This window comes from Dasypus novemcinctus, chromosome 21 (genome assembly GCF_030445035.2).
Source record: "Dasypus novemcinctus isolate mDasNov1 chromosome 21, mDasNov1.1.hap2, whole genome shotgun sequence".
NCBI classification, from domain to species: Eukaryota; Metazoa; Chordata; class Mammalia; order Cingulata; family Dasypodidae; genus Dasypus; species Dasypus novemcinctus.
In genome coordinates this window covers 17,173,357-17,187,827 of record NC_080693.1, presented here as the reverse complement: position 1 = coordinate 17,187,827, position 14,471 = coordinate 17,173,357, and the positions used below count along the sequence as shown (strand labels likewise).

General features: G+C 52.8%; 1 protein-coding gene across 1 annotated transcript; it reads left to right on the top strand.

The window, feature by feature from the left end:
* The first annotated feature begins 297 nt into the window (after positions 1–297).
* On the top strand, positions 298–12,064 carry LOC111761409 (unconventional myosin-XIX-like). The gene is made up of 6 exons (XM_023585533.3): positions 298–488; positions 2,168–2,241; positions 3,406–3,527; positions 4,532–4,684; positions 6,673–6,955; positions 7,667–12,064. Exons 1-5 carry the CDS (start codon positions 328–330, stop codon positions 6,808–6,810), a joined length of 648 nt encoding a protein of 215 aa, XP_023441301.2. The 5' UTR covers positions 298–327; the 3' UTR covers positions 6,811–6,955; positions 7,667–12,064.
* Positions 12,065–14,471: the final 2,407 nt, after the last annotated feature.

The window sequence follows — 14,471 nt, the reverse complement described above, 5'->3', positions numbered from 1 at the left end:
ACTTTATGGCCCGGTAACTGCAAGCTTCTACCCCAAAGAAATACCATATTCCCAGTATTTTGAGAATCAGAGGGTTCAAACAAGGGGAATCCGAGTTCCCAGGTGGCCATGTGACCATGACATGAGGTCCTGGGTTCAGTCCTGGCTCTCCCACCTTGGGAAACTTGGCTCTTGCTCGTCCAATCAGGTTGTGATTCCTGGCGATGACCTCACCAAGGTGTTGCCGGGGCAACCAGGAATGTTCTCAAGGACACTGCCTGGTGACTGGGCAGTTAGGACGGAGCGTGGCTTGGCTCAGGAGGGCTTGGCCCTCCAGGCTCTGTGGAGATGTGGAGGTTGTGGCTTCGACGTCCTGAGGACGGGCAGCTGGAGAAGGTGCCTGTTGGGACGACCGTGGCGGGCAGGCAGGAGCAGGTTTTCCCCAAGCCCTGCCTCCGCGAGAGCTGTGACGTGGACGAGGCCAGTCAGGAGGAACGGATCTCCTCGCTGTGAGCGTCTACCTGGGAGAGCAGCCCCCTGCTCGGTGCCCTAAACTCAAGTTCTGCCCTTACGTGGGGAGTGGACAGCCAGCCACCCAGTCACCACCAGCCCCCGCTGGAGGATCTTAAAGGGAGTCCCCAGTCCACTCTGTGTCCTGCAGCCCCAGAAGGAGACTTCACTGACGCCTGGGCAGGGAGTCCAGTCCACCGTCCTTAAGTGGGGAGGTCACCACATTCCCACCACAGAGCTGACCGTGGCCGTGGGAGAGGAGGACGTGCCTGGGTGCCAAGTGCCCACGTGAGGGCATTTGGTGGAAGGTGGGGGACAGACTCAGCTCTGGGATGATGTCACATCTCTGACCCCATCGTGGCAGCCCTTGTGGGCAGTTAGCAGAGCACAGCCATGGTGGTGACCAGCCTGGTGTGCAGGCCACAGGCCAGCCTGAGGAGAGGCTCCTGGCACCCCCTCTCTGGCCATGGGGCATTCTGGCCATGCAGCCACGCAGGGTTTAGAGCAGCCTGAGCTTCAGATTGTTTCACCCGAGTGAAGGAACTCAAGAGTTCCTTCATAGACTTTGGAGAGCTACAAGGCACCAAGTATTGAACTCATAGGTGAGGATTTATGTGGACTCCATAGAAACATGGTCCACCTGCGGGAGAGGGCCCCGCCTCCTCTGTCTGTGACAAAAAGTGTCCAGAACCTGCTGATTCAGTTTAGGGCACAAGGTCTTCAAGTTGGCATTGACCCTGGTGCCTGGCCGGAGGTGACCTGCATTGCGAGGAGGCTCTCTGACTGTTTCCCTGAAATGGAATTTTAGAGAAGCTCAAGATTTCCAATCACAGTCTGCAGATCACCTCAAAATGCGCTCATAAAGTAAAGGGTGAACATCCCAAAGGCAGGTGTTTCCAACATAGGAGCTTGGAGGCCTCAGGACATTAGGTCATTGGATCGACAGGTGATTTCCCAGGATCCAGAGGGTGTGAAGACCCTGTGCAAGGTCTTTCACTGCCATAATCTGTGCTGATCAATTTTCTGAAAGAGAATTTGGAGGAAGACACTTGCCATGTAGGTCGTAACCCCATGCCTCTGGGAGGGGGTGGCTCCAGGGGGAGGAAGTCATCATGGTTCCCAGGACTTGGGGTGCACTCGATCAGGTCCTGGGGGGCCGGCAGCAGGGCCTGAGGTCAGGCTCACAGGTGACATCCCGGGGTGTCCTGGGAACTGCTCCTTCACGCCATCTACCTGCACCAGGCCACCTGCTCCTTCACGACACCCACCTGGACCGGGCCACCTGCTTCTTCACGACACCCACCTGGACCGGGCCACCTGCTTCTTCACGACACCCACCTGGACCGGGCCACCTGCTTCTTCACGACACCCACCTGGACCGGGCCACTTGCTTCTTCACGACACCCACCTGGACTGGGCCACCTACTTCTTCACACCATTCACCTGGACCGGGCCACCTGCCCTTTGCCACAGCCCTCCTTGTGGTGGGATGTTTCCTGCACCTGAGGAGGGTGGGTCCCCCAGGAGGCCATGTCTGACACCTGAGTGGCACAGCTGACCCCTTGGCCCTCCAGGCCTAGAACTGGGTCCCAGGAGAGTTTTCCTGGGTGCAGGAGCAGCCCCGCTGCCCTATGGGCCCAGCCTGGCCCTTCCCTGAAAATCGTCCTCCTCCTTCCAGGTCTTGGGACCAGAACCTGCAGAGGATAAATGGCAGCCTCGGGGCAGATCCCATGTCGTGGAGCTCATGCACAGGTAAAGGGTGCTGACCTGCCTCCAGGTGGGTCCCTGGACCCAGGCCGGACCCTGCAGGAGCTCCCTTCAGGGGCGGGATGAGGAACCCTGGACGGGGGCAGGGTCCCTGTGTCACCCCCACAGCCAGACCAGTTCTGTGCCCTACATGAGATGCATGGAAAAAGTTCTGTATTTCATTCAAACTTTAATTCAGTTTCAATAAAACAAACGGGGTAAACCCAGCTCGGCATCTTACAGAAGCCTTACTTGTAAAAGGTTCTGTCCAGGCACGTTTGTCTCTTCAAATTCTTACAAACTCAATTGTTCCTCCAGTGTTCCAAAATATACAAAGACCAGCACAGATGATTTAACTGAGAGTCAAGGTCTCCTTGTAAATGAAAAAATTTATAAAAAACAGAAAAGGCTACTTGACCATATTGATAGCTCATAAAACCAAAGCCCATATTTTTTTACATTTAACATTATTAAAGCTTCTACTTTGCTTTTGATACAAAAATATTACAATATTATTTTTAACGATAGTCTGTAAATTACATTAGAGATACTTTCCCATGTTACACCTCATCTTAACATCTCATAGAACATTCCTGTTTATATAATTACCCACAGTCCTCATGCACCATGGGAGTCACTCTGTGCACTCCCCGTGGCACCCCCAGGTGGGCTGCACCTAACACTGACCTCAGCGCCCTCCTCATCTCAGCCACACTCATCCCTAAATCACAGTGTCCGCCGCCCTCACTGGAACGTGTCACATCATGACCTGGGCTGGAGACCAGGGTCCCTAACGACATTCCCCACAGAGTTCTCCTGAGGCCTGGGGTCCTGCACAGGGGGTTGGGGACGGGTGAGAAGACGGATGCCCCGTGGGGCTGTGTGTCCGGGGCTGCCCTCGTGGCTGACTGTCCTCTCGGCTGCTCTGGATTCACAGCGGGTGCAGGACGGGGAGCGGGGCCCAGGCTGGGTGTGGGGTGCTCACCCTCCACAGGGCGCTCAGCATCACGTCCCGCATCGTCCCCAGGCCCGTGGGTGGAGGGCGTCTCTGGTTCTCGGTGGTGCATTGAGGACCCCGGGCTGACAGCCATTCAGTGAGGCAGGACAGCTGTCACCTGGTGGGCCTCTCCTGCCCGCGCGCTGCAGTAGCCCCTGCCTTCCCCTCCTCAGGTCTGCTGGACGCGTGTGGAGCTGCCTTCTCCCCCCACCTCAGGCTGGCCCTGCTGGGGATCACCTGCTGCAGGGAGAAGCGGAGCCAGCACGTCTGGGGGTGCTTCCCGGGGGCGCTGCAGGTGCGGGGGGGAGGGGGCCAGACCCCAGGGGCATCTCCTGCTCCTGCCCTGCCCCTGCCAGGCTGAGCCCTGCTCTCCTGGAGGCTGTTTTCACGCTGTCTTGGCTGCCAGCCATCGCAGGGGATGCTCTGCCCTCAGATGACAGGTGCCCTCCCCTGACTAAGGATCAGGTGACCGACCCTGGAGTGGCCATTTCCACCTTCCAGGACCACATCACGGTTGTCACCTAACCCAGGAAACTTAGCTCATCTTCCTTGGATGCACGTGTTGGGTCGGGGAGGGGGGGGGCAGCAGGCTGAGAGCCTCTGGCTGAGCTGGGACCACACTTACCCCGTGACCATCTCTGGGACTGGGTCACTGTCCTCGTCTCACTCTGTCCTCAAGGTGGTGGCAGGTGACTAAGACCCTCCATCTCCTTGGCTGACCCCTAATCCTGACCGCAGGAGACGCCCCTCGATGGGCTGGCCCATGGTGTCCTGGGGGACACAGGCATCCAGGGAGCCCCACCAAGGAGCCCCTGCGTGGACCAGCTTCCTGGAGGTTCCCTCCCTGGGGCCCCTGTGGGTCCACACTGCACGCCTGGTGCTGAGGGTGAAGGCAAGGGGGTCCTGACCTCAGGGGTGCTGGGGGATGACCTGGGGGCGGGGACACTGGGGCCCACCCCACCTGGAGGCACTGAGGGGAAGGGCTGTGATGGGCAACAGGCCAGGGCCTGGGCTTGGAGGAAATGTGTCCCCTGGATGTCCTCCTCTTCCTGCCCGGCAAGGTCCCCTCTGTACACTGAGGCAGGACTGAGCTGTCCCACGTCTCCTCCCTCCCCTGACTCATCTCAGGAGGGAGCAGCACCTGGGGCTGCTGGATGGAGGGGCTGCTCACCGCGGACACTCCTGCCAGAAGGGACTCATTGTAGCTGGGGCTCTGGGCTGCTCTGGAAGGTTCCTCATCTGGGTCAGCCCTGGGCAGGGCTCAGCCCGAGCTCACCTGCCGCCCTTCCTCCTGCGTAGACCCACGTGCCGGGCAGAGGCTCCTGGGTGCTGCTGCCATCGCAGGAGCCCGAGCTTCGGGGGCTCTTTCCTGCAGACACCAAAGACCACGCCTGGGAGGAGCCCTTGATCGAAAATGGGGAACCAGGGGTGCCCGAGGAGCCCACGTTCCAGGTGGGTCCTTGGACCTGACAAGAGCTGTTCACTATAGGTCCTCTCCATGTGTGTGTCTGAGCCCTGGCTGTGTTCAGGCATCGCTGCAGGCAGAGGGGAGGGAGGCGGCCGTGGGGAGCAGAGCAGACGTGGTGGCCGTGATCAGCACCTCCCAGAGCAGATGGCAGCATGGGGGGTGCGATTATGGGGTAAGGGTAAGGGTGAGACTCCCAGGGGGACAAGAGGACACAGTGTGTCCCCACTGCTGGAGGGGTCACTGAGGTGCAGCACTTATGAGAATGTGTCCTGCATCTGCCCATTTCTCAGGTTCTTTCCCAAGGTCGTCCTTGGCCAGAGCAGTTTCTTGGTTCCTTCAGTGCCCCGAGCTCTCTCCTGTCCCTGCACCTTCCATGGGCTCCACCTGCCTGGAATCCTGTCCCCTGCCTGCGCCACCCTGTCCTGACTCCCCCTCCTCTCCTCTTCTCCATCTCCTCCTTCCGTCGCCTTGGCCTCAGCACCCCCAGGATTAGCCCCCAGTCCCCTGAGCCAAGGAGCACCTGTGTGTCCTCTGGCCTCAGCCCAGGTGAGGCCGTGTGCCTCAGACCCTGAGCTCTCAGGGACCAGACACGGGGTTTGTGGGCGCCGCTGGCCCAGGCCCAGGGCACACAAGGGTCTTGTCATCACAGCTGTGTCTGCAGGGGGGATACCTCAGAGGTTCTCCCCACGAGCACTGCAGGGCTGTGGTGGGGTGAGGGGGGGAGAGGGGACAGATGGAGGGAGAGGGACAGGTCACATGGGGCCAGAGGTCAGAAGGGCCCGGGGGAGCAGGGAGGTGTAGGCACCGAGGGCACGTGCCTGCCTGGGCTCAGTGACACCTTCTCGCATCATCCACTGGGGGTGCTCAAAGTGTACCCCGAGATCCTGGTCCTGGGCCATCCTAGTGCCGGGTCCTGCAGTGTCTCCTCCAGCCCAGCAGAGGGCGCTGTGGGCCCCACCATCCTGCCTGGAGGGAAACTCCCCTTGCAGGTAGTAGCGGGACCCCCGCTCCCTCTGGACCTTCTCTAACCCCCACAAGACGCCCAGGGAGCAGCTTCTGCCCTGCACGCTGGCTCAGGGCACTCAGGGAGAACAAGGGTGAGGCTGGAGGCTCTGCGGGCCCTGTGGCTGATGAGGCCAACTTTTGTGCTGATTGAGTCCTGCATGTGGCCTTGGAGGCGACCTTGGCAGCAGAGAGAACAGAGTCTGAAGCTGCCTCTGCCCTTCACCACCTGCTGTGTGTCCTCGGGAACATGTCAACCTCTCTGAGCCCCCAGTGACCATCTAAAGAGGGACTTATTGCCACAGAGAAAATGTGGAATGGGTGTGGGAACGGTAGCCATGGGGGCTGCTGGGTGTGGGGAACGGGAGGAAGAGATGAGATGTGGAGGCGTTTTCGGGACGTGGAGTTGTCCTGGATAGTGCTTCATGGACAATTACGGGACACTGTAGATCCCCCCAGGGCCCACTGGATGGAACGTGAGAGAGTCTGGGCTATGATGTGGACCATTGACTATGGGGTGCAGTGATGCTCAGAGATGAACTTACCAGGTGCAATGGATGTGTCATGATGATGGGAGAGAGTGTTGCTGTGGGGGGAGTGGGGGGCGGGGGCGGTGGGGTTGAATGGGACCTCATATATTTTTTTTAATGTAATTAAAAATAATAATAATAAATATTAAAAAAAAAAAAAAAGAGGGACTTATTGCCCCAGCGAGCAGGGGTGTTTTGGAGTAAGTACGGGTACCTGTGAGGACTGACGCACAGGCCTGCCCTGAGAGGTGGCTGCATTTCATAGAGGCAGAGGGACTGTCTCCTGGAACAAGCAACTCCAAGGCGCCCCCATGGCCAGAGCCAAGGGCATTTGTATTCATTTTCTCAGCTGATTTACTAATTGATAGTTTGCATCAAGTGTTTGGATGAGAGAATTAAGTGGTGAGGTTTCCTTTTGTTTTTTTTTTCCTTGTTTTCAGGTCAAAGCCTGGAGGAGGAGGGCCAGGACCCCACCGCCCCAGCTCCCCCTTCCCTGGACGCCTCCCGAAGGCCCTGGGGCAGCCCCGGCTCCTGGGGGCCGTCACCCACCTCTGGCCCCTGGGCCTGGGCCTGGCTAAGCCTCCTCTGAGCCTCAGCAGAGCTCAGAGGCACCTGCTGCTCCGGGCCTGCCTCCGGCTCCCCTCTCCCAGCCAGGGGAGATTTCACATCTGCAGGGGCCAGTTCCAGCGGGAAGGGGTGACCTCCATCCGGGCACCGCCGCAGGTGGGTCGTGTGTCACCGCAAGCACTACTGGCCCCGAGCGGCTCCGGGCTGCTCACTCCCAGGACAGAGGCCAGCAGCCCGCGCCTGCCGCGCCCCTGCCAGCCCGGCCCTTTAGGTCTCCTCTGAGCCTTCCCTCCCCCAGCACCACAGAGCCCAGTGCTCCAGGCTGAGGCGGCTCGTGCCCTCCCTGGCACTGCGTCCTGCGCCCCGTGCTTCGGGGCTTCTGCTTTGGGCACCTCCTTTTCCTGCTGAGCACCTGGGGGGCCCGTGGGGAAGGGTCCGAGGCCTCCACGCTTGTACATTGTGCCCAGGGAGCAGGGGCAGCCCCACCCTCCTGCCGTCCCTGCCCCACAGGGCCTGGGAGCCCACCCAGCCAGCCAGGCCTGGTCAGGGGGCAGTGGAGGAGAGGTTAGGGGGGTCCTGCTTGGAGCAGACCCCGAGACATCAGGCCCAGGCTCTGCCCCTCATGCTGGTGACCTTGGCCAATTCCCCACCTCTCTCTGAGCCCCCATGTCTTCATCTGTCGATGGACAAACGCTCCCACCTGAGACGTGGAGGAGAAGGCGCTCAGGGAGCCAGTCTTCCTTCTGAGAGGCCTCCCCCCAGCCCAGCCCGTGCCTGCACCTCCCTGCTCTGCAGAGCCCTCTGGGAGGTCCTAGCCTGGGGCTTGGTGCGCTGGGCTCAGGCCCTTTTGTTTCTCTCTGTCCTTAGGCTGCCATCAGGTTTCATGTAAAGACATCTCCTCTTCCGTTCAGTCACCTGTCCCCACAGGGACGAGCACCTGTGGGAGGCCTACAGGAGCTCTTATGGGAAAAACCATCCGGCGTTACCAGTTTTTAAGATGTCTTAATCCCACCTGTTTCCTTAGCGGTGGGTGTAGGGGTGTTATAAATATTTTGTCTAGTAGAATTCTGCAGGTTGGGGGTGGGAGTTGTGGTGGGGAATTTTAAGAACATTTTCTGTTTTGTTTGGGAGAATTAGAATATATTAACTTTGGTATCTTATTGTCTTTACTGTCCATTTTTTAGAATCTCTGCATTGTTTTTCAAAAAGTTTGTTGATTTGTACCATAAAGATTTTTCATATCGCTTGTTAATTCATTTATTGTTTCCTTATGTTTGTTTTCATTTTGAATTTTTTTGGGAAATGACTGAAAGTACTTTGAAATGAGAATAAAAATTTCAAAATAGAGGTAGCTAAGAATGCAAACACAAGGCAAATTTGCAGTGTAAAGTGTCCAGGAATCAGGATGCTACATCAAACACTTAAATATTCTGTTATAGAGTAGTGATATTGACCAGACTCAGACTTTGAATATAGTTCTCCAATTGAGAGCTTTATTAGCCCCGTGGCGACTGTCTCATCCTACACAGAGGAGAGAGCAGCCCGAGTTTCAGGGAAGAGGTGTTTTTATAGCCTTTTAGGGTGGGGAGGGGTTACGAGCAAGCAGGCAGGCCCAGCAGCGGAACACTGCGGCTAGCTGACGATAGCGTACCTATCTTTTTTCTTTTTTAAAAGCCCCTTCTTCTGAGCAGTCCCGTGTCATTTATTGGCTCTTTTCTTGGGAGTGGCCCTACGTTATTTATTGGCACTCTCCTTGAAGGCAGCCCTAAGTTACTTATTTCTCTGAAGGCACTGGCAGATCCTATTTCCTAATGTAGTTCTATTCCTATTTTCCCAATGTGGCCCTAACCATACAATTCTCCTCCTAGATCACCCATTTTAACATGATCAACATTTGCTATATTATTTGCGTGCATGTCGTGTTTCTCTCTCTTGATGTTTCCACACACAGAGACACTCACACACACACCCACAAACATACACAGGCAAACATACACTCTTGACAATATTTCTTTGAACTATTAAGGGTTACTTTCCATACATGGTAGTATTTCCTAAGAATTAAGATCCCCTCTTAGAGTAGGGCATGACAATTACCAATGTCCCTGCGTTTACTTTGATAAGGTGGTTTTCTCTCCTACTCTCCCTATCGTAATTCTGCCAAAGGCCTCCTCACGTAGTTTTCTCCTGAACAACAGGCTCTAGTCTACATTTGTTTATTTATAGATTTATTTTTTTTTTGTTTTTTGTTTTTTGTTTTTTTTTTAAAGATTTATTTATTTATTTAATTTCCCCCCCTCCCCTGGTTGTCTGTTCTTGGTGTCTATTTGCGGCGTCTTGTTTCTTTGTCCGCTTCTGTTGTCGTCAGCGGCACAGGAAGTGTGGGCGGCGCCATTCCTGGGCAGGCTGCTCTCTCTTTTCACGCTGGGCGGCTCTCCTCACGGGCGCACTCCTTGCGCGTGGGGCTCCCCTACGCGGGGGACACCCCTGCGTGGTACTGCACTCCCCGCGCGCATCAGCACTGCGCATGGGCCAGCTCCACACGAGTCAAGGAGGCCCGGGGCCTGAACCGCGGACCTCCCATATGGTAGACGGACGCCCCAACCACTGGGCCAAAGTCCGTTTCCCTTATTTTTTATTTATTTCTCTCCCCCCACTTGGTTGTCTGCTCTTCTCTGCCTCCTTGGATTCTTGTCACCTGCACTGGGAATCTTTGTCTCTCTCTGTTGCGTCATCTTGCTGCATCATCTCTCCATGTGTGCAGTGCCACACCTGGGCAGGCTGCACTTTTATTGCACTGGGCGGCTCTCCTTACAGAGTGCACTCCTTGCAGGTGGGGCTTCCCTCCGTGGGGTCACCCCTGCATGGCAGGGCACTCCTTGTGCGCATCAGCACAGCAAATGGGCCAGAGTTTGAACACTGGACCTCCCATATGGAAGGCGGATGCTCTATCTGTTGAGCCAAATCCGCTTCCCTAGTCTACATTTAATCACTGAAACGCAGGGAGGTGGAGCCAGGGAAGGCCGACCAGATGCTTTTGATGTTCCAAAGAATCCACACCAGGGCCTTAAGGCCAGAAGCAGCCCTTCCATTTATTTAGTCACATGTCCTGATGATGGTCACTGGACAGTGAGGGCACCAAGCAGTGGAAGACAAGGAGTATATAGGGCTAGACAGTGCAAAATGGATGGGGGGGTGTTGGTTAAGGAATAGAGCAGCTCGAGGGTGCATGGAGCCTGTGGAATAACCAGCAAGGAGTGCTTACCTACGGGGGATCCTGTGGATTCCCAGAAGAGAAAATCGAGGGTTCGAGCAGTTAACATTCTTCTGTAGCACACTGATCATGCTCGTGGTGCCAGCCCCCCCACTGCGAAGAGGACAGGGCCCTCCCCCTCCTAGCGCTTCTGCCTCCAGTTCCAGGAAAGGGCATTCCTCCCATAAGCCCTACAGAGGGGAAGCGGCATCTCATGTCCCTGCACGCCCCCCCCAATGCCCCTTCCACCTTCCATTCATGTGTAAATCTTCTGAGACACTACCTGAGCAGTTCGAGCATTGGAATATTTCATCTGGATTATACAACAACAGTATAAAGACAACAGAACAATCAGGGTAACATACACGACATTGAATATTAGTGCTTGACAGTGACATTAAATAATTTGGTGGGTGTACTAGCCAAAGAGGCACTAATGCAAAATACCAGAAATCTGCTGGGTGTTTAAAGGGTATTTATTTGGGGTAGGAGCCTATAGTTGCCAGGCCATAAAGCATAAGCTTCTTCCATCACCAGAGTCTATTTGGAGCAAGATGACTGCTGATGTCTGTGAGGGTTCAGGCTTCCTGGCTTCCTATGTTCCTAGGGCTTGCTTTACTCTGGCTTCAAGGTTCTTTCCTTCCTGGGATGGCTTCTCTTTCCTCGACTTCCCAGAGCTCCAGCTTAAGTCTTCAGCATCAAACTCCAAAATCAATACTCCAACATTAAAAGCCCTCATCTCTCTTCTTCACCATGCCTTGTATCTGTGATGCCCCACCCACCAAGGGGTGTGGACTGGGTGGGGACGCAACGCCCTAATCATAACTCAGTCATCCCCGGGTTCAGATCAGATTACAAGCATAATGCAGTATTTCTTTTTGGAATTCATCAATTATATCAAACTGCTACAGTGGGTAACCATTTCACATTATGGATTTCCTTTTGTTTTATATAGATGGGTGGATTATGCTGGTCTAAAAGTATACAGGCAACACTTTCATTAGTAGACATTAAAAATCATTTTAGGCACAAGAAGAGTTCACATAGACACACATCGAGTTTCAGGAGGAATAAGAGAACTTGGATTATTTACTGTGATTTAATAGCAATGCTTTGGGTGCCTTTTACTTCCCGTGGACTTAGGATTCTTGACCAGTGAGGCTACACAGGCCAGGACCATGGCCAAATGGCCTCGTTTGTCCCAGTTTGAACACTTTGGGCTGTAGGGTAGCAGGCACTTCAACACTAACCTCACTGCCTGCGTACATCTTACTGCTAGCATCTTTTGTCTTGTTGGTCTTTTAAAATAAAAAAGTAGTTTTTTTCTGAGTGATATGTTTGGTAAATATTTCCCCTAACTTATTTTCTTTTAATTCTAATGAATTTTTTGATGTATGAAATTTGTTAACTTGTAGTTTCTCATGTTTTTCAATCTTTTATAGATTCTGGGCTTTAGTGCAGCCTTAGGAAGTGTTAGCTTTGCGTTTAGATTACTGAGTTCTTTGGAATTTAAAATGGCTACCTAGTTGTCCCAATACCATTTATTGTATAATTCATAATTATCCTAGAGATTTTAAAATGGCGGTTTGAACATGTAACTTCTTATATATATTAGGGACACTTTTTAAGCTCTATTTTTTTCCTATTTGGACCATATTTTTATGTGACAGTGCCAAAATATTCTAATTCCAGGCTCTTTTTTCAAAGTTTTATTGAATTACTTATAAACAATAAGGTTCATCCATTTTAAGCATACAGTTCTATGAGTCTTGGCAAATTAATATATATATATATATATATATTTGAGGTCCCGGGTTCTGGGAATTGAATCTGAGATCTCATGTGGGAAGGCAGCACGCATTTGTTTTGCTTGCTGTTTGATTTTGCTTGTTCAGGAGGCACGGGGACCCGGACCCGGAACCTTCCATGTACAAGGTGGGGGCTCAACCACTGAGCCACCTTTGCTCCCACACTGATATTATTAAAGACCAAATTTGGTATCTGTATGGATTGATCTCTCCTCAATGCTCTTTTACTCAAAATTCCATGTAGGTTCTTACAGGTTTGTTTATGCCTGTGATCTTTAGAATGAACTTTAGTTTAAAAAAATACCATGAATAAGTTTATTTCCCTATTATTTTAATACTTTACACGGTAGTCTGTTACCTTTTAACCTGTGTGACTAAGACAACTCAGATGGTCAGGGATACCAAAATATTAGCATCAACAACCATGGCACATCCTTCTCATGGAATTAAAAATTATGCCATTAAAAATTAGGGTTTCAGACAGTACTTGCTGACTGAGCACATGTTCCTGGGAGGGAACAGGTGCAGTCTATTCTAGCATGACCCTGCTGCCCTCCACCCCCAGCCCCTGCCTCCTTTGGGGTCTAAGAGCCTTTGGCCCAGTCCCTACGAGGACCCATCTCAGCAGAGCTGGAATGCTTAGCCCCTGTTGGGCCACTGCCCTAACATCTCTGGGACTTACACGTCCATCCTGGAAAACAAAACACAAAACAACATGCACATGCCTTCAAGGAAATACCCACAGACTGTGGGTTTTCTCGGTAAGAAAACTCGGAATCATGCATGAAATTCCTGGCTCACTGCTTCAACTCAGACCTCCTTTGACTGTGGTGATTCAATCTGCATGCCGTTGGGGGCCCTGACCTCCCACCCTCCCCTCCAAATCCGCATTGGTCTGCGACTATCAGCTCCCTTATTTCCCCACGGGGTCTGACTAGCGGGAGGTGGAGATCAACAGGAAACCAGGCTAGGCACCCTGCAGCCCACCCAGTTTCATGCCTTGGTTATTTAAACATTTACAAGGCACCTTTTCTAGGAAGTACTTATTTTTGATCCCCTCTCTTACAAATGACATTAGACAAACACACACACACACACACACACACACACACACACCTTGGTCTTCACGATTCAGAATTCTCAGAAAAATGTTAAAAGTAATGCTAAGATTTTACTTTGATTCCTTGTGATTTGCCTCCTGTGGCTTTTTTTTTTTTAACCAATCTACAGGGAGAGTTATGTTTCTCTTAGTTCCACTGTCAAGCCCTCCCCTATTATTCAATTCAGCAAATTATTACAATTCTGCTTGGAACAGCAATGGCCGCCCACACTTTGGAGACTCAAGGCTGTGTGTGAACCACCAGCGTCCCTGGGCTCCCGTGCCAGGTGGCAGGACTCCAAGCCCACATCGGGGAAGAAAGCCGGGTTGTCCTCCAGGCTCCTCGCTTCTGTCCACCAGCACTGGAGCCTCTCCTTTCTGGGGAGATGGGGAGCATTTTCTATTTTCCCTCCATGAGTCATCGTAGGAACATCTCCTTAAACCTTCTGGGGACTCGCCTTTGAGTTTGGTCTTTAGGCAGGTCCAGCCTTGTTTTTGTACAACTCTGCTGGGGGAGGGGGAGGCTGGTGGGAGGCGTTGAGGCGGGCTAGTTAGGGAATCAAGTGATGGACCCTGAGTCTGCCAAGAAGTCCACAGGGACATCAGTACCCCCAAATGATGGCTTGTAAGATGCTCTCATTCAGAACAAGAATTCCTCCAGAAGCCAGGAAAAGCCTTAGGTCTTCTCCAGGGGTCTTTTCATTGGGCCCCCCCAGGGGCTGAAGGGTGGTGTAATCAATCAAAACAATGAACGGCTGGGACTGCTCCCCTGTGATTAGACAAAGGGCAGAATAATTAATGGTTTAAAAAGTAAGCACAAAAGCAGAAACCCCCTATACTGGCCTTCACTGCCAACCCCACCCCCCAGGCCTGCCTGGATCCATACATAAGTCAACCTGGGGATTTATCATCTACACTGGGAAATTACTGTCTGTAAATCGGCCCTCTTTATCACTCTTCAATCCCTTCTTCTCTATCTTGGACCCATGATCTGTTATTTTCTCCCATTTCTCTTCCCTCCATACTTTAATAAATGACTGGTCTAACTCACCCAACATGCTCTTTATTTTTTTTTTTTTTTAATTTTTTTATTTTTTATTGACTTTGTAATAATATTACATTAAAAATATATATGTGAGGTCCCATTCAACCCCATCCCCCCACCCCCCCTCTCCCCCCCCAACAACACTCGTTCCCATCATCATGACACATCCATTGGATTTTGTAAGTACATCTTTGGGCACCTCTGCACCTCATATACATTGGTTCACATCATAGCCCATACTCTCCTCCGTTCCATCCAGTGGGCCCTGTGAGGATTTACAATGTCCGGTGATTGCCTCTGAAGTACCATCCAGGGCAGCTCCATGTCCCAAAGACGCCTCCACCTCTCATCTCTTCCTGCCTTTCCCCATACCCTTCGTCCACTATGTCCACTTTTCCCATTCCAATGCCACCTCTTCTATGTGGACATTGGATTGCCAACATGCTCTTTAAATTCATTTCTCATAG

Bases quoted from the DNA above. Each gene is read 5' to 3' on its own strand.
- LOC111761409 (XM_023585533.3), top strand. From the start codon at position 328: ATGTGGAGGTTGTGGCTTCGACGTCCTGAGGACGGGCAGCTGGAGAAG. The intron at 489-2,167 runs GTGAGCGTCTAC...TCCTCCTTCCAG, and splicing joins GAGGAACGGATCTCCTCGCT to GTCTTGGGACCAGAACCTGC. The intron at 3,528-4,531 runs GTGCGGGGGGGA...CCTCCTGCGTAG, and splicing joins GCTTCCCGGGGGCGCTGCAG to ACCCACGTGCCGGGCAGAGG.